Source organism: Ascaphus truei, chromosome 3 (assembly GCF_040206685.1).
Source record: "Ascaphus truei isolate aAscTru1 chromosome 3, aAscTru1.hap1, whole genome shotgun sequence".
NCBI lineage: Eukaryota > Metazoa > Chordata > Amphibia > Anura > Ascaphidae > Ascaphus > Ascaphus truei.
The window spans coordinates 11,299,395-11,324,231 of NC_134485.1; the positions used below are offsets into that span (position 1 = coordinate 11,299,395).

Sequence of the window (24,837 nt, forward strand, 5' to 3'; positions counted from 1 at the left end):
GAGACCAGAGCAAACAGGAAATCAGTCTTTCATACCTGATTCCTAATTAGCATGACAGGTGACAGAAATCAGGCAGCAGACAAACTCTGGTCTGGATCTCTCATCCCTCAGTTCCAGCGCTTGCCAAACTGTGGGATGGAGTGTATGTATTATAAGGCTGCACTCCCAGGCCAAACAGGATAGAAACTGTCTAGTATCCTGGGAGCCCTATATACGGAATTTATTACCATCCCCTGGTTTCTGTCACATATCCTCCCCCCCAGCTCAGACCTCGAGGGATGAGCGACCATGGATATTAGGGAGTGCATCCTTGACAACCCGTCAGCATTGCCATGTTTGTGCCCTGACCTGTGTTCCACAGAAAATTTAAAGGGTTGTAGGCTTAGGAACCACCTGGTCACTCTAGCATTCTTTTCCCTGTTTTGACACATCCAGGTAAGGGGTGCATGATCTGTGACCAACCGGAATTTTCTCCCCAACAGGTAGTATTTGAGCGTCTCTACAGCCCACTTTATTGCGAGACACTCTTTCTCTACTATGGAGTAATTTTTCTCCTGGGGATTTAGTTTCCTACTTAAATAAAGGATGGGGTGCTCCTCACCTTGAGACTCCTGGGAGAGTACCGCCCCCAGCCCTACCTCAGATGCGTCGGTTTGGACTACAAACTCTTTGGAGAAGTCAGGTGTGACCAACACTGGTTGGGCACAGAGAGCTTCTTTCAGGCTTCTAAAGGCCTGTTCGGTTTCGGGGGACCACTTTACCATTAGCGGTCCTCTTGCTTTTGTGAGGTCAGTTAGTGGGGTTGCCTTAGTTGCAAAATTGGGAATAAACCTTCTATAGTACCCAATTAACCCCAAAAAGGTCCTTACTTGTTTTTTTGTAACTGGCCTTGGCCAATTTTGTATCGCCTCCACTTTGAGTGTTTGGGGTTTGAGTAAACCTCTGCCAATAGAATATCCCAGATACTTGGCCTCCTCCAGACCAATAGTGCATTTAGCGGGGTTAGCAGTTAGTCCAGCAGACCGGACTGCGTCAAGCACAGCTTGGACCTTTGGAAGGTGGGATTGCCAATCTTCACTATGGATTACCACATCATCCAGGTAGGCGGCAGCATACCGAGCATGTGGTTTTAAAATTTTATCCATCATTCTTTGGAATGTGGCGGGAGCTCCATGTAAGCCAAAAGGCAACACCTTATACTGAAAGAGGCCGTCTGGGGTTGAGAAGGCTGTCTTTTCTTTTGCCCTTTCTGTGAGGGGAACCTGCCAGTACCCTTTTGTTAGGTCTAGGGTTGTGAGATATCGGGCTTTGCCCAGTCTCTCTACAAGTTCATCTACCCTGGGCATAGGATAAGTATCAAATTTTGACACCGCGTTTAGTTTCCGGTAGTCATTACAAAACCTTGTTGTACCATCTGGCTTTGGGACTAAGACTATAGGGCTGTTCCACCCACTTTGGGATTCCTCAATTACACCTAGTTTTAGCATTTTTTTAACCTCTAAACTTATAGCCTTTCTTTTGGCCTCTGGGATTCGGTACGGTTTAAGGTTAACTCGGACCCCCGGTTCAGAGACTAGGTCATGTTCAATTACGCTAGTTCTACCTGGCCGTATAGAGAAGATTTCTTTGTTTCTTTTCACTAAATTCTGAACCTCTCGTTTCTGATGAACAGACAGGGTTTCAGCTATGCTAACCTCTGGGTCAGTTTCTTGATTCTCTGACGGACCTGGGGGTACTAGGGTTAACAAGACTTCTCTATCTTTCCAGGGCTTGAGTAGGTTTATATGGTAAATTTGCTCAGGTTTCCTCCTACCTGGCTGTCTTACCTTATAATTTACTTCTCCCACTCTTTCCAAGACCTCATATGGCCCATGCCATTTAGCAAGGAATTTACTCTCCACGGTGGGAACCAGAACTAGTACCCTATCACCTGGAGAAAAAATTCTGACCCTAGCACCCTTATTATATGTATTCCTCTGTGCTTCTTGAGCTTTCTCCATGTGTTCCCTCACTATGGGTAGGACTGCAGCAATGCGGTCCTGCATCTGGGCAACATGCTCTATTACACTTCTGTAAGGGGTAACCTCGTGTTCCCAAGTCTCTTTGGCTATATCCAGTAAGCCCCTTGGGTGTCGGCCATACAATAGTTCAAACGGGGAGAAGCCAGTGGATGATTGGGGAACTTCCCTAATGGCAAATAACAGGTACGGTAACAAACAATCCCAGTTTTTCCCATCTTTATCAACCGCCCGCCGTAACATGCTCTTTAAGGTTTTATTGAACCTTTCCACTAAACCATCTGTTTGTGGATGATAGACTGAGGTTCTGAGATGCTTGATTTTTAGGAGTTTACATAGCTCTTTCGTTACTTGGGACATAAATGGTGTTCCCTGGTCAGATAGAATCTCTTTAGGAATCCCGACCCGGGAAAACAGAACTACTAACTCTTTTGCTATGTTTTTAGCTGAGGTGCTACGTAGGGGAACTGCCTCCGGATATCGGGTGGCATAATCTAATATTACCAATATATGCTGATGTCCCCTAGCAGACTTTATTAGGGGTCCTACTAGATCCATAGCAATCCGGTCAAATGGTACCTCTATTATGGGAAGGGGTACCAATGGGCTGCGGTACGCCCTGAACGGGGCGGTGATCTGACATTCTGGGCATGAGGAACAATAATTCGTAATTTCTGCCAGAACCCCAGGCCAATAGAAGCTTCGGAGAACCTTTTCTTTTGTCTTTTCCACCCCTAGGTGTCCCCCCAATGGATGACTATGTGCGAGGTGTAATACTACGTTACGGAATGTCCGTGGTACCAACAATTGTTTAGTTGTAACTGATTTCCTTTTATCAACCCGATATACTAGGTCGTTCTCTACCTCGAAGTAGGGGTAAGCAAGTGACCTATCTGGTTGGCCAGGAGTACTATTCTGGTCCCGTATATTTCCCCTTGCTACCGCTAATGTGGGGTCCTCCCACTGGGCCTTCTTAAAACTCCCAGGACTGACCTCTATGTCAGCGAGGGTCTTATCCGGTTCTGGGGTGGTAAGTGTCTGCTCAACATCTTGATTTGGGGTATTCCCTACCAAAGTAGTGATGGGGAAGGGAATTTTACAGCACTCCTCCTTTTCCCCCTTCTTATTTGGGCCCTCGTCAACCTCCATTTCTGAAAAAGGGAAAGGATTTGTTTCTTCTAATACTTCATTATGGTCCGCTATTGAACTCTGGGCGCTATTCTGAGCGGGGGACCACATTTTTAGAAAATGGGGAAAGTCGGTCCCTATTAACACATCATGTGCCAGTTTGGGTACAATACCCACCTTGAAATCTAAAGAACCAAACTCTGTTTCAAAAAAAACATCAACAGTGGAATATTCATGATTATCCCCATGTATACAACAAATTGCCACTCTTTGTGAACTGTTTCCCTGTTTCTTCTTAATGGGCAAGAGGTATTCGGACACTAGTGTGACCATGCTCCCAGAGTCAAGAAGTGCCCGAACCCTCTTACCATTAACCTTTACAAATGCCCACAGATGGTTATTCAAGGGGTCCTCTGGGCTAGGGCCCATACATTGGGACAACAGCGAATAAGGTTCCACGCTGTTGCATTGCATGGGCTCATCATTTAGTGGGCAGATTTTTGCTGTGTGGCCCCTCTCATGACAATTTACACATTTAGGTACATAGTCTGTGTCCCACTTAGAGCCTTTTCCCGGCTCCCCATGTTGGCTATTGCCCTTAGTGTGCGAACCACTGTTGCTGGTGCTGCGTGAAGGTGGTCGCCGCTCTTCAGCGCCCCTTAACCCCGGTACCCTTTTACCGTCTCTGGAAGAGTCCTGGAACCTCGGGTAGTGGGGTTGCTCCACGACTGTGGGTTGCGGGTGCTCTTCTGCTGCATTGTACCTTTCTACGAGGGCCACAAGCTCATCCGCATTGTGGGGGTCACTCCGACTGACCCAACGGCGTAAGGCAGAGGGAAGTTTCCTCAAGAACTGGTCCATGACCAACCGTTCCACGATGTGGCTGGCTGAGTTGATCTCGGGTTGTAGCCACTTCCGGGCGAGGTGGATGAGGTCATACATCTGGCTTCGGGTGGCTTTATCCATCGTGAAGGACCATGCGTGAAACCTTTGGGCGCGAACAGCCGTGGTTACGCCGAGGCGGGCGAGGATCTCGAACTTCAATTTTGCATAGACGTTAGCTTCGGCTGGCTCTAGATCAAAGTAAGCCTTCTGGGGTTCGCCGCTTAGGAAGGGTGCGATTAGACCAGCCCACTCAGCTTCTGGCCATCCCTCTCTCTGTGCCGTGCGTTCAAACGTGAGAAGATAGGCTTCCACATCATCCGAGGGTCCCATCTTCTGAAGGTAGTGGCTTGCCCTGGTCATTTTCGGTACTGGGGCTGCCGCTGCCAGTGGAAGGTTACTGATAGTCCCCCTCAGGATCTCGAGTTCCTGCTGTAAGCCCTGAGCGAACCGCTGTTGCTCCTCTCTCAGCAAGCGGTTTGTCTCTTGCTGGTTTGCATTCGCGTTTTGCAGGGCTTCATTCGTCTGTTGCTGGTTTGCATTCGCCTGTTGCTGGTTGGCATTCGCCTGTTGCTGGTTGGCATTAATCTCTTGCTGGGCTATTAGCAGCTGTTGATGGGCTGCATTCGTCTGCTGCTGGTTTGCATTAGTTTCTTGCTGGGCTATTAACAGCTGTTGCTGGGTTTCATTCGCGTCTTTCTGGGCAGCGACATTGCGTACCAGCGCTCCCACCACGTCTTCCATCTTGTTTGCAGAGGATGAAAAAAACTTTTTTTTTTTTTTTTTTTCAAAGTTCTTCAACCCGCAGACCCCCTAGTGCTCTGCCCGCATTCTCCACCATATGTGACAAACGGCTTACTCCGGGGCTCCGTCGTTTGTCCGGGACTGTTTAGAACACGGTCTTTTAGGGTAGGTTAAATGATGAGGCGTCACGTACTGTTCCTTTAAACAGGCTATGCCTGGTTTATTCAGTCCCAGGCACTGAGACTGCCACAGTGCATACAACAGAAAACAGATCAAAACAAAAGCTGCTCACCTGAGCGATAACTTAACTTAGATATCCCTGACTCAGGGTTGGAAGTGGCTTTTCCACTTCCAACATCAAAACACGGTACTTTTGCAGTCTTACACAAATGAACAGAAAGATTGAACCTGTTTGGGGAAGAGGCTTCTCCCCTCTGTAGTTCAGCAGCCTTCCAGCCTCCTGGCTCTTGTGGGGAGACCAGAGCAAACAGGAAATCAGTCTTTCATACCTGATTCCTAATTAGCATGACAGGTGACAGAAATCAGGCAGCAGACAAACTCTGGTCTGGATCTCTCATCCCTCAGTTCCAGCGCTTGCCAAACTGTGGGATGGAGTGTATGTATTATAAGGCTGCACTCCCAGGCCAAACAGGATAGAAACTGTCTAGTATCCTGGGAGCCCTATATACGGAATTTATTACCATCCCCTGGTTTCTGTCACAGTAGGTTAAGGCTGTGTAGGTTAAGGCTCTGTAGGTTAAATCTGTGAAGGTTAAGGCTGAGTTGGTTAAGGCTGTGTAGGTTAAGGCTGTGTATGTTAAGGCTGTGTAGGTTAAGGCTGTGTATGTTAAGGCTGTGTAGGTTAAGGCTCTAGGTTAAATCTGTGAAGGTTAAGGCTGAGTTGGTTAAGGCTGTGTAGGTTAAGGCTGTGTAGGTTAAGGCTGTGTAGGTTAAGGCTCTAGGTTAAATCTGTGAAGGTTAAGGCTGAGTTGGTTAAGGCTGTGTAGGTTAAGGCTGTGTAGGTTAAGGCTGTGTAGGTTAAGGCTGTGTAGGTTAAATCTGTGAAGGTTAAGGCTGTAGGTTAAGGCATTGTAGGTTAAATCTGTGAAGGTTAAGGCTCTGTAGGTTAAGGCTGTGTAGGTTAAGTCTCTGTATGTTAAGGCTGTGAAGGTTAAGGCTGTGTAAGTTAAGGCTGTGTAGGTTAAGTCTCTGTATGTTAAGGCTGTGAAGGTTAAGGCTGTGTAAGTTAAGGCTGTGTAGGTTAAGGCTGTGAAGGTTAAGGCTGTGTAGGTTAAGGCTGTGTAGGTTAAGGCTGTGAAGGTTAAGGCTGTGTAGGTTAAGGCTGTGTAGGTTAAGGCTGTGTAGGTTAAATCTGTGAAGATTAAGGCTGTGTAGGTTAAGGCTCTGTAGGTTAAATCTGTGAAGGTTAAGGCTGTGTAGGTTAAGGCTGTGAAGGTTAAGGCTGTGTAGGTTAAGGCTGTGAAGGTTAAGGCTGTGTAGGTTAAGGCTGTGTAGGTTAAGGCTCTGTAGGTTAAATCTGTGAAGGTTAAGGCTGAGTTGGTTAAGGCATTTGTAGGTTAAGGCTGTGTATGTTAAGGCTGTGTAGGTTAAGGCTGTGTAGGTTAAGGCTGTGTAGGTTAAGGCTGTGTAGGTTAAGGCTCTAGGTTAAATCTGTGAAGTTTAAGGCTGAGTTGGTTAAGGCTGTGTAGGTTAAGGCTGTGTAGGTTAAGGCTGTGTAGGTTAAGGCTGTGTAGGTTAAATCTGTGAAGGTTAAGGCTGTGTAAGTTAAGGCTGTGTAGGTTAAGGCTGTGAAGGTTAAGGCTGTGAAGGTTAAGGCTGTGAAGGTTAAGGCTGTGTAGGTTAAGGCTGTGTAGGTTAAGGCTCTGTAGGTTAAATCTGTGAAGGTTAAGGCTGAGTTGGTTAAGGCTGTGTAGGTTAAGGCTGTGTAGGTTAAGGCTCTAGGTTAAATCTGTGAAGGTTAAGGCTGTGTAGGTTAAGGCTGTGTAGGTTAAGGCTGTGTAGGTTAAGGCTGTGTAGGTTAAGGCTGTGTAGTTTAAGGCTGTGTAGGTTAAGGCTGTGTAGGTTAAGGCTGTGTAGGCTAAGGCTCTGTAGGTTAAGGCTGTGTAGGTTAAGTCTCTGTAGGTTAAGGCTGTGTAGGTTAAGGCTGTGTAGGTTAAGGCTCTAGGTTAAATCTGTGAAGGTTAAGGCTGTGTAGGTTAAGGCTGTGAAGGTTAAGGCTGTGTAGGTTAAGGCTGTGTAGGTTAAGGCTGTGTAGGTTAAGGCTGTGTAGGTTAAGGCTGTGTAGGTTAAGGCTCTAGGTTAAATCTGTGAAGGTTAAGGCTGTGTAGGTTAAGGCTGTGAAGGTTAAGGCTGTGTAGGTTAAGGCTGTGTAGGTTAAGGCTGTGTAGGTTAAGGCTGTGTATGTTAAGGCTGTGAAGGTTAAGTCTCTGTAGGTTTAGGCCTCGTTCAGGGTGCAGGCTTCGGAGGGAGGCGTGCTGCCGTGCCAGCTGCCGTGGGACACAAAGTATTCAAATTGAATACTGGTTGTCAGGGTAGCAGCTGCCCTGTCTCCGAAGCCCGGAGTTGACGCTGGCTACAGTTTCAATAAATGAAAAAAATCGTTTTTTGAAGCTGCAGCAGCGTCACTGGGACCTCGGCAGCCAATGAAATCATTCTTGAGAATGATTTCAAGACTGCTGCCTCGATCCCTAACCTCATGTCTGTAGCCCCGCCCCCTCCCCACCTCCTGAAAACGTCTGCTGGGGATGAACACACATCGCCCAGCAGACTGCCGCCCTCCCTCCCGCCCTCCCTCCAACTCCTGTCTCTGGCACCCTGAACGAGGCCTAAGGCTGTGTTGGTTAAGGCCGAGTCCATAGAAGGACAGGCCGCGCTGAGCTGTGCGGACGCTCCGCGCTGAGCCCCTGCATCCTCAATGAGGATGCCTTGAGAGGGGGTTCACGCGAGCGTCCGCAGGCGTGCTGAGGCGCTGGATTTTTCAGCCGACAGCCAAGCTGTTTTTCAGAGCGCTGTCAGCTGAAAACAACCAATCAGCGCGGAGCAGCGTCAGCATCACGGCGCCGTGATGTTGGTGCCGTGACGTTGACGTCGGTGCGTCGCGGGCGATTGGCCAAGCGACGTCACTGCCCCGCCTCCCTCAGTCTCCCTCCGCCTCCGATCGCGCCCGCTGGCTCGCCTGCATGGGCATGAAATCGCGCAGATTTCAGCATGCGAGCCTCAGCGTCAGCGCGGTCCAGCCCTGCTTCCCCTTCTTAGGCCCCAGCCTAAGGCTCTGTAGGTTAAATCTGTGAAGGTTAAGGCTGAGTTGGTTAAGGCTGTGTAGGTTAAGGCTCTGTAGGTTAAATCTGTGTAGGTTAAGGCTGTGTAGGTTAAGGTTGTGTAGGTTAAGGCTGTGTAGGTTAAGGCTGTGTAGGTTAAGGCTGTGTAGGTTAAGGCTGTGTAGGTTAAGGCTGTGTAGGTTAAGGCTGTGTAGGTTACGGCTTTGAAGATTAAGGCTGTGTAGGTTAAGGCTGTGAAGGTTAAGGCTGTGTAGGTTAAGGCTGTAAAGGTTAAGGCTGTGTAGGTTACGGCTTTGAAGGTTAAGGCTGTGTAGGTTAAGGCTGTGTAGGTTACGGCTTTGAAGGTTAAGGCTCTGTAGGTTACGGCTTTGAAGGTTAAGGCTTTGAAGGTTAAGGCTCTGTAGGTTACGGCTTTGAAGGTTAAGGCTGTGTAGGTTACGGCTTTGAAGGTTAAGGCTGTGTAGGTTACGGCTTTGAAGGTTAAGGCTCTGTAGGTTACGGCTTTGAAGGTTAAGGCTGTGTAGGTAGTTTCATACAGAAAGAGAAAGAAAAGAACCAAAAATAGTGCAATAAGGTTTTATAGCTTCAGTAAAACAAATGAATCACACCTATATGAGAGCAGGTAGTTGGCATTTAGTCTATGGTGCCTCGCGTCTGTCTCGTCTTTCTGCGGCTCTACATCTGTTCATGCTGACTGCATACCTCCCGCCGGCCATGCAACCTATGCTCCACCTATGACCAGTATAGGGTTTCCACTACATTGCTTGGATCTTCCAACACGTTTGGTGGTTCTGTGCTCACTGCTTTATCAGGGATGGACTACCATACATAAATGAGTAATTAGGTTTTTAGTTCATTGAGTACTTTCTGACCAAAAACTCACAGTGTGCGTAATGTAACAGTTACTGTATGTCGTAGGAGTGGGGACTCAAAGCATCGGAAGGTTTTTGAGGGGTAAATCTAAATAATGTTCATCAAAGTGTAGGGAAGAATGGCACATCAGCCTGTAATATATCTAAAGCATAAGTAAAACTTTTATTCAACAACGTTTCGCTGTAAATCACAGCTTCATCAGGATGACATAGGCTCGCTGTGAACCCCTACATTCCGCGCATGCGCGACCCCTGGACGGCCCGTTCTGCGCATGCGCGGACATGGCGGCGACATGGCGGCCCCCTTCTCTGCACCGCCGTTTCGGCGGAGCGCCGAGAAGCGGGGTCAGGCTGTACAGCTCAACCACGTTACAACGTGGATCCGCTTATAACGCGATGCAAGCGTGGCTCCCAATTTTTGTATTTATGAATACTTTACAACACGATTATTGGTATCTTAAATACTTTATTGTACAATGCATACAATTGTACATTATTTCTAACGCGATCCGCTTATAGCGCGATGTGATTCTTTTTTTAGCATTTGGACTAAACATTTCTGTAACGTGAGAAATTAACATTAAACCACGAATAGTATTATAATGTACAGGAACTTCTGGAAAAAAAACTTCAACCTTATATGATTTGTCTAGATTTATAATAATAATAATAATATTATATACTATAAGAAGAATATAAGAATAATAGCGTTATTGTGGTTTGAACATTGCTAGCACCAAAACCGTTTCCACTTCTCCAGCACGCAAAGGCTTAATATAGCCCAGGGAAGGCGATCTCCTCTTTCCCGTGAGCAGACTAAGGCCCGGGCCTTAGAGGGGTGAGGAGTTCCGAGCCGCGCTGGCGCTGAGGCTCGCCTGCTGAAATCTGCGCGATTTCATGCCCATGCAGCCAGCGGGTGCGATCGGGAGGCGGGGGGAGACTGAGGGAGGCGGGGCAGTGACGTCGCTGGGCCAATCGCCCGCGACGCACCGACGTCAACGTCACGGCGCCGACGTCACGGCGCCGTGACATTGATGCTGCTCCGCGCTGATTGGATGTTTTCAGCCGACAGCGCGCTGAAAAACAGCTTGGCTGTCGGCTGAAAAATCCAGCGCCTCAGCACGCCTGCGGACGCTCGCGTGAGCCCCCTCTCAAGGCATCCTCATTGAGGATGCAGGGGCTCAGCGCGGAGCGTCCGCACGCCTCAGCGCGGCCTGTCCTTCTATGTCCCAGGCCTTACTGTGCGATGCTGAGCTGCACAGTTCCCTGGGAGGGCGAGAGAAGCCGGAGCTGCTTTCACTGCACGAGGGGCCTGTAGTGCACTGCAGCGCTGGGCCCTGGGATAGCATCATTACGCTGCACCATAGGTATTACTTTAACCTTACATAAATCAATGGGTCTCTCCCAAGAATGTCTGCCATGGGCTTTCAGTTTTCTTTTGTTGTCCAGGCATTTATGGGCCATTAAAATGGCTGCCGGTAACAATGTCACGTCTTGCCGTTATTGATTGGCTGTCACATTAGTGTCCATTAGTAAAAATCCTTTAAAAAATAAAAACAAAGAGAAGAAAAACTGAAACATATGCGGAACTGCGGGGGGGGGGCGGGGGGTAATTATTCAAGAGGAGGGGGCTGGGGGGGTCATATCTTTAACTCTGTAGGGCACGGGATTGAGCCACTTGTGCTGAAGCAGGGACTGGTTGAGCCACTTGTGCTGAAGCAGGGACTGATTGAGCCATCTGTTCTGAAGCAGGGACTGATTTAGCCACCTGTGCTGAAGCAGGGATATCCTGAAAACCTTACCTGTTGGAGGGGGCTTGAGGACTGGAGTTGAGCCCCCCTGCGGTAGGAGACAGTGGGACCTGCAACAGATTCCTTGCATTATAAACACTTGAGGGAAATGAAGGGATTCATTCTGCTTTCCTCATTGCCCTCACTGGGAAGATGCACCAGCCCCCCCGATAAGGGTTATCTCCCAGCGACCCCGCAGGGACTGCGTACACGTTATTCCCAGTGAATGTGGGATGGGGGTGCGATACCCCAGGGTTGGAGGGTAGTGAATCCTGGCGTCATGGTGCGCCTCTGGTTGCACACTACGCGGTTAATAACAAAGCAGTGCGTAGCGTTGGGCTCTTCGGCACAGCCTGGATGGCAGACTGGCACAGCACTGCAAATTGTAGTCCAGCTGCCCCCTGCTCTGATAGCCAGTCCTGAGCTGGCACCGTTAGCTGGGGAGGTGGGGATTCCTCCCCCCCCCCACCCCCTCCGCTAACACCAAGCAGCTGTGCTCATTGTGCATGAATACTTCTGTTAACAGGTCAGAACATCTTCATCATCAGTTTTGGGAGCTGTGAGCACGTAATGTTTCAGACTGATGCTTACTTTTTATTAACTCGGCCCTGTCCCTGTTCGGAGCACAAATGTGTGGCGTTCAGCCGGCGCGCTCACTGCCGGTAACAGATCTGGCTGTTGATGTGTGAGAGGGCGCTGCGCCTGTTCGGAGCACACATGTGTGGCGTTCAGCCGGCGCGCTCACTGCCGGTAACAGATCTGGCTGTTGATGTGTGAGAGGGCGCTGCGCCTGTTCGGAGCACACATGTGTGGCGTTCAGCCGGCGCGCTCACTGCCGGTAACAGATCTGGCTGTTGATGTGTGAGAGGGCGCTGCTCCTGTTCGGAGCACACATGTGTGGCGTTCAGCCGGCGCGCTCACTGCCGGTAACAGATCTGGCTGTTGATGTGTGAGAGGGCGCTGCTCCTGTTCGGAGCACACATGTGTAGCGTTCAGCCGGTGTGCGCACTGCCGGTAACAGATCTGGCTGTTGATGTGTGAGAGGGCGCTGTTCCTGTTCGGAGCACACATGTGTAGCGTTCAGCCGGCGTGCTCACTGCCGGTAACAGAACTGGCTGTTGATGTGTGAGACGGCGCTGCTGACTTTGAAACCCTTGAAAGTATTGCACTCCCCTCTGTCACTAAGAGCTGGCGTGGCCAACTCCAGGCCTCAGAAGCCACCGACAGGTCCGGTGGTCAGGATATCCCTGCTTTAGCACAGGTGGCTCAATCAGTGACTCAGTCAAAGACTGAGCCACCGGTGCTGAAGCAGGGATATCCGTAAAACCTGACCTGTTGGTGGGCCTTGATGACTGGAGTTGGCCACCCCGGTAAGAGATTAAGAGGAGGATGTCTTCAAAGTGTAAAGAGGCAGCTGCTAGTCCTGACTTTTTACAGGGTGATAGTATTGACGCCCTTGGGGCACAGTGACATTAGGGACATATAAATGGGTGAGTGAGGTAGGATTAGATGGACACTTACAATGGGAGGGGAACTGAGAGATTTGTTCCTGGTACTTGTTTTGTTTCCGTGCCCTAAGTAAGTGAGATGGGGTTTGGACCAACACATTGATATTTTATTGACTTCCAACTAGTGAGGCTTTTTAATCGTCAGTGAGACTTGACAGATCTGTATTATGTAGACGGATTAACCATTAATTTGTATATAAGGACAACCAGACGGCTCCAAATCAGACAAATGTGTCTGTTTTTTTATTTTAATAAAATATTGAAATCATAGATGTATTTGTAAGACTTTGTAGCAAGCTGCTTCCATCCCAACACTATACATATTTTGCTTTTTCTGACCGTTCCCCATCTTGCTGCTATTTGGGATGTCTTATTTGGGATGTGTGCCTCCCACACCGCCTCCTTCTCTGGTACTCTTACCTCAGAAGAGTGTGAGGTTGGACCCTAAAACTGTGGAAACAATGCATTATAGACAAGATGCTCATGTACATAGGCCTCACCGTTTCCTACGCTTGTTCTTACATGTACAGGCTCAGCAGCACCAATGGGACAATCTATTTCGCTTTTGATATATTTATCTCTAGCCATTGGGCTTAGGAACTCCATTTTGTGCGACATTAGGGGTGAACAGGGATGTTTTTGCAACAATCAGAACGTTGTTGTGTTGACATTGTGTACAGGAAAAACGACTGCAGAAACTTAACCTGGCACAGCTCCCGATGAGGCGACACCCAACCTCTTCTGTTGTGGGGTGTGCAAGCGGGAATCATGGATGACACACAGAACTGGAACATACCTCAATAAAGCGGCACAACGTGAAATCTTATATGTTTTTTTTAATATATAATTCAGTTCTGTTGTATTAGATAATGGTGACTGTTTTTTTTTTTTTTTTTACATTTTTTTATTAAACTTTTAATGCCATTTTGAATGAGTTTTAAAGCATCCTTTGATTTCCATAGCAGGTTTATCCCACCTCCTCAGCAGTGCAAGAGCTTTGCAACGTTTTCCTGTTTGGGATCATTGTTGGTTTGTTCCCAGCAGTTTGAGCTGCAAACTGTAACAATAGATAATGTTACCTTAGTAATATAAGGATATATTGTAGCTGCTGAGTTACACTGACTGAAGCAGCCATTATGTTAGGCACACACTCAGGATTTTTTCAGAATTATAATAACAGAAGCACCAAACGATTGCCAGCTTAGGTAAGAATGTAGAATTATACATTGTCACACGCTTTACATATAATAATAGTAATAAAACAAAAAGTTGGAAAGTAGTATAGCTGCTTTTATCTGGCCGGCTGTACGGCTGCTCTGCTGCTCTGCGGGTTGTTTCGCGAGGCGCTTCTGAAGGAGCCATGTGCTGAGCTGTCTGTCTGTCAGCGTTCAGCAGCGTGCAGATCCGGGCAGATCGCAGCAGTCTGCGCTGAGACACGGAGGGAGGGAGGGAGGGAGGTGTGGGGGTGTGGGGTGGCTGACAGCTTCCAGCACTTCTGGCAGTCACAGACACACTTATACATAGACACACAGGCACTTATACGTACACACACAGACACACATAGACACACACAGACCACATATACATACACACTCAGACACACACAGACCACATATGCATACACACACAGTCACTCACAGACACACAGTCACTCACAGATAAACACAATAACTGTCACTGACAGACGGGCACAGTCACTCACAAACACACAAATATTCACTTCTGTGCTCACTTATATAGATATATACACAGAGTCACTCACACATAGACATAGTCACTCACAGATACACACATACACTCAGTAGTCACAGTATATATACACACAGTCACTTACATATACATTCATTCACTCACTTATATAAACATACAGTATGCACAGTCACTCGCAGACATACACATATACATTGAGTCACTCACTTATGCAAACATATACAGTACACCAGCGTTTCCCAAACGGTGGGTCGCGACCCGGCACCGGGCCACGGCACCAAAATTGCCGGTTCGCAGCGAGGCTGGCCGCGCGGTGTCTCCCGTCCCCCCTGCTCAATTTTAAAAAAATGCCGGCGATTTCCCCCTGCGGTCCCGCGCGCTTGCGCAGGGCAAGCAGGGCCTGCTCCCTTCCTCCCCCCCGCTCCCAACGTGGGACGGAGGAGGAAGTATCAGCTCCTCTGCGGCCCGCACGTTACGTGGGACGGAGGGGGAAGTTCAAGCTCCTACTGCGGCCCGCTTCCCCCCGCGGCCAGCTTCCCCCCGCAGCCAGCTTCCCCCCGCAGCCAGCTTCCCGAGCTCACCTCCCGTGGCACCCCCTCCCGAGCCCACCTCCCGTCCCCCCAAGCCCACCTCCCGTCCCCCCAAGCCCACCTCCCGTCCCGGGCAGCAGGGGATATCGGGGGCAGCAGGGGAAAGCGTCCGGCGGCAAGGTAAGTCACCCCACCCAGTCACTGCCTCCCACCCAAGTGCCCCTGGTCCCCCTCCCACCCACCCAAGTGCCCCTGGTCCCCCTCCCACCCACCCAAGTGCCCCTGGTCCCCCTCCCACCCACCCAAGTGCCCCTGGTCCCCCTCCCACCCACCCAAGTGCCCCTGGTCCCCCTCCCACCCACCCAAGTGCCCCTGGTCCCCCTCCCACCCACCCAAGTGCCCCTGGTCCCCCTCCCACCCACCCAAGTGCCCCTGGTCCCCCTCCCACCCACCCAGGTGCCCCATGTCCCCCTCCCACCCACCCAGGTGCCCCATGTCCCCCTCCCACCCACCCAAGTGCCCCTGGTCCCCCTCCCTCCCACCCAAGTGCCCCTGGTCCCCCTCCCTCCCACCCAAGTGCCCCTGGTCCCCCTCCCTCCCACCCAAGTGCCCCTGGTCCCCCACCCACCCACCCAAGTGCCCCTGGTCCCCCTCCCTCCCACCCAAGTGCCCCTGGTCCCCCTCCCTCCCACCCAAGTGCCCCTGGTCCCCCACCCACCCACCCAAGTGCCCCTGGTCCCCCTCCCTCCCACCCAAGTGCCCCTGGTCCCCCTCCCTCCCACCCAAGTGCCCCTGGCCCCCCTCCCTCCCACCCAAGTGCCCCTGGCCCCCTCCCTCCCACCCAAGTGCCCCTGGCCTCCTCCCTCCCTCCCACCCAAGTGCCCCTGGCCCCCTCTCCAGTCACTCACATCCGTCGTTGCCTGTAATTCACTGTTTGTGTCTGTGTGGGTATAGGGGAGAGCGAGTGTGTGTGGGTATAGGGGAGAGCGAGTGTGTGTGTGTGTGTGTATCTGTGTGGCTGCGTGTGTATCTGTGTGGCTGCGTGTGTGTCAGTGGCTGCGTGTGTGTGTGTCAGTGGCTGCGTGTGTGTGTGTCAGTGGCTGCGTGTGTGTGTGTCAGTGGCTGCGTGTTTGTGTCAGTGGCTGCGTGTGTGTGTCAGTGGCTGCGTGTGTGTGTATCAGAGGCTGTGTGTATGTATCAGTGTGTGTGTCAGTGGCTGCGTGTCTGTCAGTGGCTGTGTGTGTGTGTATCAGTGGCTGTGTGTGTGTGTATCAGTGGCTGTGTGTGTCTGTGCAGGCCCTATAGGCCAGTATAGGCGATAAAATTTTTAGTGGGTCACGAAGGAGAAGTTCAAAAAATAACCGGGTCACGGAAAAAAAAGTTTGGGAAACCCTGCAGTACACAGTCACTTACAGGCACACACACACACACAGTATATACACAAAGACACGCACATAATCACAGACACATATATGCACTGGTACATATATACTCACACAGACACATTCATACTCACAGACACAAAGAATATACTTATAGACATATTTAGACACACTGGCACATATATACCATACTACCATACACACAGACACATACAGTATATACACAAAGACACATACAGTATATACAGTATGAGATCAACCTCCTATATTTTAAACATTTGGGGTCTCAGTGCAGTTAATTAACTATGTGGGATGAAGCGGTCTATGGGTAAAGCGTACAAGATATGTGTCACCCCTGTGCAGATAAAACACAAGGATATTTTCATGTAATCCCAATTTCCCCCTTCAGGGAATTATTTTGCTCCACCTTGGGTAACCTGCGTTGCCTTCATATTACTTAGTGTCACTTAATTGCTTGAATATCTGTGGGCTGCAGAGAATAAATTGTCTCCCTAATGATTAGCTTTTCCAAGTGTCGAATGGCCCAGATGTTAATTGGGAACCTAAGCTTCTTAATTGCCCCGAAATTCAGAGATCATGCAGGCCTGGAGGTCATAAATCAATGGGAGATCATAACTTGCAGCTTATCTTGTCATGTTGAAATAGTTACACAGCCAGCAGTTAAACATACCCTCCAGAGGTACCTATTGTGTAGGTACTGTGCCTACTAAAGCCAGCAGTACCTACTGTACCTATTGTTGCCCATCGGTGAGAGCACAGGGGCGCTCCAATGCCGGTCTCCCATTGGTTGGGGCTCAGAACCCTCACTTTTTACAGCAGCATAGAGATTGTTCACCGATGTGAAAAATAATCCGTGTGTTATATAGGGAAGTTATCACTACGTGTATGTTATGTATATACAGTGGCCTGCAGAAGTATTCACACCCTGCCAGTAATCTCACAAAATGTTGAGTTACAAATAATGTATGCACAGTTTTTCATACAAACTTTTTTCTTAATTCAAAGCTACAGCGCTGTAGTTGTTAGCTGAGCACTGTTATATGAGGAACAGGTTGAAATGTCAGCAAAGGAAATGTACTCGGTGCATAAGTATTCTGCCCCATATCTCCGTACTTGGTAGACGCACCATTTGCTGCAATTACTGCTATGAGTCTTTTTGGATCGCTCCCTTCTTGCTTTGCACAGTAGGATGGTGACATTTGTGCCCATTCTTCATCGATCCAGTTCTGATAAGTTTGTTGGGGATCGTCGATGGACGGCAATCTTCAAGTCTCGCCATAAAAGTTCGATTGGATTTAAGTCAGGACTGTGACTGGGTCACTCAAGAACATCCATTCTCGTCTTGTTCAACCACCCCAGTGTGGCTTTGGCTTTGTGCTTCGGTTCATTGTCCTGCTGACATGTGAATTTCCTCCCCAGTGAGGGTCTTGGCTGAACTCAAACAGGCTTTCCCCAAGGATTCACGTGTACTTTGCCCCATCCATTCCCCCCTCTACCTGAGAGGCCTCCCAGTCCGTGCTGAAGAGAAGCTTCCCCATAACATGATGCTTGACTGTTGGGATGGTGTTGACTGGGTGATGTGGAGTGTTGGGGTTGCGCCAGACGTAATGCTTGGAATTTAGACCAAACGTTAGTTTAAAACTCACACTTGCTGTACAAAACCACATGCAGTAAGAAAATTCTGCAGAACTGGAGCAAGAAGCAGCTGGAAAGTTATCAGAGAATTCAAAATCCGGTACTGTACAGTATTTTTGCAGCAGTTTTGATCCAGTAGAACCGTGTTTCTCAACCAGGGAGCAGCAGCCTCCAGGGGCAGCACAGTAATGGCTGCTCAGCTGGGGCGTCCTGTGCTGTCTGGAGACTGAGTGGCTGTGATCTGTCTCTACTACCTCTCCTCCCAGCCCGACACAGAGGAGAGACGACTTGTGGATCAGAGCTCCCCGCCATGAATGTAGAATGTGTGATAGAGAAAGGTGATGAGTGTGCGATGTGAGAAGGGCAGGAGGTTGTGAAAACGGGTGAGTGTGCTCTGTCATGGGGGGGGGGGGGGGATGGGGTGAATATTGAGTTTCTGGAGAATAGTGGTGTGTGAGTATGCTAGAAGGGGGTGAGTGTAGTGGGTGTGTGCCTGTGAGGAGGACGCTTGTGCTGCGTGTGGGTGAGAACGGTTGCTTGTGGTCTGCTGAGCAGGGGTGCCCCAAGATTTAACCAGGGGCACTCGTGCTCAAAAAAGGTTGAGAACCCCGGCAGTGGGCGTTTTAGATCAATTACAAGGGAAGATTGGTGGTACCCGAGGATGTGATAACTGTAATAATGTCATAATGAAACAAAAGGAAGAGATGAAATCACTATGATAGTATTTATTAAAGCAACAATGATAATTTATAATGCCATGTTGTAACGCAGAGGTACTGACCGGCATCCTGGTATTTCCCTGGAAAGTCCCCAGGGTCTCATGAAACATATTTATATCATAGGATATGTTCTCTTTTTAGCCACTATAATTATTTTTTGCGTAATAATTTTTATAGAGTATTCAGTGAAGTGATCTTAACAATAGAAAGTATTGCCCATATTGTGATATTATTGGAATGGGGCCACAAGAAGATGCAACTTTATTTAAACAAAAATGACTAGTAGTACAGGTCAACCCCGTTATAGCGCGATGCAAGCGTGGCTCCCAATTTTCATATTTATGAATACTTTACAACACGATTATTGGGATCTTAAATACTTTATTGTACAATGCATACAATTGTACATTCTTTCTAACGCGATCCGCTTATAGCGCGATGTGATTCTTTGGACCCCAAGCACAGCGTTGTTATAAGGGGGTTGGGCTGTATATATTCTATACCTAAAGGAGGATTGGATTCCAAGGAGTGAATAGAAAGCTTGTTAGGGTCTCACAGAGCAGAAAAGATTGATAACTGTTACCGCCATATGCATATTTTAATTCATTGTATTATTTATATTTTTCATAAGTAGGCATTGAGCTTTCGGCTGAGGCCCCGCTGCACGCGCCCGCACGGCCGCCTTGCTTGCCGGCGGCGCGTGCAATTCACTGCACCGCGATGTGCGGTCTGCAGTGAATTTTTTCCGGCGGGGGGGGGGAGGGTGGCCAAAACGGGTGGGGGGGCGCGGCCATGATGTGAGGGGGCGGGACCATCACACAGCCCCACAGCACAGCGCTGCTGCCCCTCAGCCCCTCAGCCGCCCCACAGTAGCTCCACAGCCGCCCCTCAGCTCCACAGCCGCCCCTCAGCTCCACAGCCGCCCCACAGCAGCTCCACAGCCGCCCCACAGCAGCTCCACAGCAGCCAATCAGCCCCTGCAATTGACCGCTCCCTGCGGTCTGTAGGGAGCGGGAGCTGGGGGCGTGGTTTGAGCGGGGGGGGGGCGTGGTGTGAGCTTGGGGGCATGGTTTGAGTGGAGGGGGCATGGTTTGAGGGGAGGGCTCTCGTGCTGTCCCCCCCCCAACCTGTCGGTCCCTCTCCCCCCTGTCAGTCCCTCTCCCCCCCTCCTGGAGCCCCCCTCCTCTCCTCCCCTCCCGGAGCAGGGGCAGCCTGCGAAACGGGCACCAGAGGAGGGGGGGGGGGGCGGCGCTATGCACGGCTGCACAGACAGGATAGCCGCCTCCCTCCCCGTAGCCGCCTCCTTTCCCTCCTCATTGGCTGACTGCTGCACCACGTGACGCGTCAGCGCTTCTGATCACCAGAAGCTTGCAGCATCGGCCGGCTGACACGTCACAGCGCGCAGTCAGCCACGTCGGAAGGAGCCAGCGGGGACTGGAGGAAAGGAGCTGGTGGTCCACGGCCGCGCACGCCGCCGGACGCAGCGGGACCAAAGCCTAAGCCTTGACAATGAATATTTGATGATTTTATGTAAAATATTTCTTTTATAGATCTGATCACGTCGTTTGTTTTTCTTTTGCAGGAATTTGTGGTTGGGCAAAGTTTGATAAACCCAAATGTCCCAATGTTCTCTCACTTGTTCGAAAGCAATAAACACATGGCCATCAGTGCTTGAAGCAACAGGCCGGGTCTGGAATTAGATAAATAAGTAAAGTATTTGTGGAGCTACTCTATATAAATCTAACTAAGTGTCTATCATATATTATAAGCGACAAAATCTAAAAAAAACACCACTGGTCACTGGTGCAGCACTCTAATCTGCCCTCCAAGAGAGCACTCTAATCTGCCCTCCAAGAGAGCACTCTAATCTGCCCTCCAAGAGAGCACTCTAATCTGCCCTCCTAGAGAGCACTCTAATCTGCCCTCCAAGAGAGCACTCTGATCTGCCCTCCAAGAGAGCACTCTAATCTGCCCTCCAAGAGAGCACTCTAATCTGCCCTCCAAGAGAGCACTCTAATCTGCCCTCCAAGAGAGCACTCTAAATTATAGCAGTACAGGACATGCAGGACAAAACCCAACAGAGAAAGAGAGCCTTGGCCTTGTAAGGAAGGGGCAGTATGACATAAGCCCGGATGGGAGGAGTCCTAGCGTCCTCTTTCTTCTAGGATCTCTTTGAGCGCAGTCCCACCCACCCTGTTTTTTCGGCATGAGGGATGTCGGCGTTGGAAGAAAAGATCGTGATTTTGCTTTGTTTTGCCGCAGCTTGGGTATGTGTTGGTGGAAGTAATGTTACTCTAGGAGGGGGACTAGGTCAGTATTGGCTCCTGGAGGGAGGTCGCAGACCTCGGAAGTATTTTAGTTGGGGAAGGCGGTACTATTCCAAGCTGCCGTTGGTGACCTTCCAGATGGAATTTGGGGAAGGCAGTGCCATGCCAGACTAGGCTCGGTTGGGGTGGTAGTGACCGTCCGATGGGCTCTGTACATTCAGACTAAGGTACTAAATGGCTAGACGAGCGCGAGCTGAGGGTATCCTTCGAGCTCTGGAAGATGTGGACAGAGCAATCTGTCTGGGGTCCTAGTTGAGGATGAATATGGAATATTTATCTGTTATAAATAAAAGCTGTGGACATTAATTTCTCCCAAATAGTTGGGTGGTGTGTTTATTGTGAACGGGGGAGGGTCCAGCTCGAGGCGGGGGGTAAGTCAAGCAAACGTGAAATACTGTATAGGCAGAACAGAGGTAGCTGAAGGAGTCACCTGGCACATGGACCGGAGGAGAAATGAAGAAGAACATGAAAAAACCCTAATAAAATACCCAGAAGAATGGAGTCACACTCACGTTTGTTTCTCAGTGAAGAGATGTTGGATGTAGGAACTCTTAACGTTTCCTTAGTTTGTTGGCGTTTATCATACACAGCTCTTGTTAGGTTCCGTTTCATAATCAAAACCTTTTATAGAAAAGCAGGAAATGCCATAGGATAATCCAGTTTTATTTAAAAAAAAAACACAAAATTAAATAAAGAGCGGTTATTACAACGTTGTTACAGTCAAAATGACTTAGCCACTGACTGAGCCACCTGTGCTGAAGAAGGGATACCCTGAAAACCTGACCTGTTGGTAGCTCTTGAGAACTGGAGTTGGCCATCAAGTGACAACTTAAGAAATAGCCGTGAAACTTTACCGGTTTGCAGTGTGTATATATTGTTTTACCCAATAAAGCAATGGTATCTTTTTTTGGTGCATATAATAGAGCTGTGGGATTTATTTTTGGAATCTTTGTGGAATATATATATATATATATATATATTAAAAGAGCTTGGATTAAAAGGATCAGGCTCTTCTGCAGTCAAGCACAGTACCACTACTTTCTGTTCATACCTTGACATGCCATTGCCGGCTTCCTAGCTTTCAGCTTCGGTTGTTTTCCTACATTTCGAAGCAAACAGAGCAAAATAGGGCAGAAATCAAGAAAAAAAAGAGAAAAAGTTGCAGCAGCAAATGGAGTGATCGTCAAACAGATGGGACCGTCCTCCCTTATCCTATCAGCCTAAATATAGAGCATTTTCATTTGAATTACCCTGGGGGAGGGCAGGGGGTGGGGGGGGGGGGGTGAGGGTGTTAGGCAATGCTAACTGTTGCAAATAGAAGTCATCTGATGACTCCGTGAAATCACAGCATCCGCTTGACAAGACAGATCTGTGAACATGTTCCCTCTCTGGGGGACTCCTTTCCTGTGCTATACATTATCTGCCGGGCTCATCTACCGGCGCCCGGTGCCCGGGCTGTGAGGCGGCCCTCGGACTCTCTGCTCCGGCTAATCTCTTACTAGTTGTGTAGGCAGCTAGTCACACTGAAACTCACTTGCAAGTGAAGATAATGTCAATATATATGGGCCAGATGTGATAAGTACTTTCAAAATGTAGAAATATCAGACTTTGTCTTTCAATGTATGTAAGATGTCAGTACACTAAGCGTGTGGCCCTTCTGCTGGGAAAAGTTTTCCGATCTGGCCCCTGTGGGGAGCCTGCCATACCGTAGAAAAACATGCCAGGTGATTAGAGACTGTCTCATTGATTACCTGCGATTCATTACTCTGTGTGTTACTTGGCACCAGGGTTGCCACCACTCCGGGTTTGACCCGGAGACTACGGGTTTGGGCTACGTATCTCCGGGCTACGGGTACACCTGAGAAATCTCGGGGCAGCGGCATCATTGGCGGCATTTCCTCCCGGCATCTCCCCCTACAGGATCCCGTCAACATGGCTCCGCTACGTCAAATGGCGCCACTCTGCCACAACAACTGGGCGTTAACCATGACAACGGGACGTCACGTGACGCCACAGCGCCATAAGGCGTCCTGTTGTCATGGCAACTTAACGTCCGGTTGTTATGGCAGCGCGGTGCCTTTTGACGTCGCTGAGCCATGTTGACGGGACCTTGCAGGGGGAGATGCCGCCGGGGACGGGGGGCGTATGCAAGAAAAGTTATTAAAGTTTAATGAGTGATCGACGTTTCGGTTCCACTTAAAGCTGCAGTTCAAGCTCCCGTTTTGTTTTTTTTTCCGATTTTTTTTTTTACTTCAATAGTTTCATGTGGGCAATCTCTACTTACCTAAAGAACTGCATAGCTGCCGGTCAATTCGTTCTCCGTCTATTGATCGGCGAAGTTTGGCGACATCTTTAGATCTGGGGAATGTAAATGGTTGCTATAGGAACAAACATGCTTGTTAAAATAGAATCCAAGAAAATTGGTCTTTCAAAGTTTTTCTTTTTTTTTAAAACAGAAAATGCTAAAAGTATTTTTTCTTACTACAGAACTGATTTATTAAAAAACAAAACCCCACACATGCATGAACTGGAGCATGTACTGGAGCTTTAAAGATTTATCTTGATAGACGACCGAAACGTCGATCGCTCATTAAACTTTAACTCATTTTCGTGCATAAGACCGGGGGCCGCGATCTATTTCTGTGTCCCATAGCGTGCATGAAAACGATTACGCACAAGTAGCACTGCATCTTCACAGGTGTACTTGGTGATCTTCTGTTTGCAACACCTGTCGGCAACCATTTTCATTCCCCGCACGGATATACTGCAGCCTTCCTTTTCCAGCACTCGGAATAATTGGCTGCGGCTTTTTAATGCTTTTCCCCCCCCCCCTTGAGTGTTGATTACAGTTCTATTTTATGATGATGTATGAAAGTTAATTAAGTAGAGACAGTGTTCGATACACATTTGCGAGTGACTTTATTTGCTAATAGCAGATGTCGTGTTTGTGAGTGTTTGTGAGGGTCCTTATAAAAGTGCAAAACATGCTCATCCGTTACGTTAAGTTGTATCACGATCACTCAGGCAAAAAGTGGAGAAAACTAGTATCAGTACCACAATCAGTAATTTAGGACTACATTTGGTCTCCAACTCATTCACTTCTGCAACGGATCCGTCTTAATGACACCAGATCTTTTTTTAACTGTGTATACAGATAAACGGCTGCTCGGGAAGCTTTTGGATATTCCCATAGACTTTAACAGAGATTTTCAGCTGAAAATAACCCAAATAACCCATCAGCGTATATATATATAGAATGACTCCCAGATCAGGGGTGGTCAACTCCAGTCCTCAAGGGCCACCTACCAAGGGCCAGCTTTTCAGGATATCCCTGCTTCAGCACAGGTGGCTCAATCACTGAGCCACTGATTGAGCCACCTGTGCTGAAGCAGGGATATTCCTAATACCTTACCTGTTGGTAGTCCTTGAGGGCTGGAGTTGGCCAGTCAAACACTGAGCCACTGATTGAGTCACCTGTGCTGAAGCAGGGATACCCTCAAAACATGGCCTGATGGTGCCCTTGAGGACTGGAGTTGGTCACTCCTGCCCCGAGAGTCACGTTTTTCTCCGCGAGGTAACACTGTATCTACTAACATAATTATATGCAAACATAACGGCCGGTGCTAATCCCATTGGGTGGGGCCTTCCCGTCACGTTATTACGAAATAACACGACATTGTCCTGAAATAACGTGATGTCGTTAAAAGTCTTGGCGTTACTCCCAGTCATTCCCTGAAATAGGACTTTTACGGGAAAGACCAAGACCAGGGGATAAAAGTTAATGAAATAAGCTTTTTACCATATATTTAATATACTAACCACTTAGTAGCCCAAGGGGCAACCCATGCCATGAACATGTTGGCCAGCAGGCCTTCCGTCAGCTTTCCCAGGGCCCAGGACTGACGCCGTGACTTGTGCCCCAAGTTTTAAAGCTGCAGACCAAGCAATATCCTTCCTGTGTTTTTTAATAAATAAGTTATGTTCTATGAGAAAATACTTGTAGCATTTAAAAAAACAAAACAAAACCATTTTTAAAGACTTTTTAATGTATTATAAAGTAACTAGCATTTTTTTGGTTCCTATAGCAACTATTTACAAAGTCACATCCCCTGCCTCTTCTGAAACAGGCTCTGGCACACCCCTTTTTGAGCCCTGCCCTCTCTCTAGCAGTGCACCAATTGTATCTAGTGACTGCCTGGTCACTTGATCTTCTCCACAAAACTTTGCATCTTTGGTCCTTTTCTGCTGCACTGTCAGCCATTTAGTGAACCC

General features: G+C 48.8%; 2 protein-coding genes across 2 annotated transcripts in view; one reads left to right on the forward strand and one right to left on the reverse strand.

Moving 5' to 3' along the window:
• Positions 1–24,837, forward strand: part of IGSF11 (immunoglobulin superfamily member 11) — a 255,698-nt gene that overhangs the window by 34,907 nt on the left and 195,954 nt on the right. The window lies entirely within an intron of this gene.
• Positions 17,202–24,837, reverse strand: part of LOC142490563 (uncharacterized) — a 146,204-nt gene continuing 138,568 nt past the window's right edge. The window contains exons 3-4 of the mRNA XM_075592983.1: positions 17,381–17,573; positions 17,202–17,315 (exon numbers count right to left, since the gene is read on the reverse strand). Of these exons, the coding sequence (XP_075449098.1) occupies positions 17,202–17,315; positions 17,381–17,573 (307 nt within the window). The remainder of the gene's footprint in view (positions 17,316–17,380; positions 17,574–24,837) is intronic.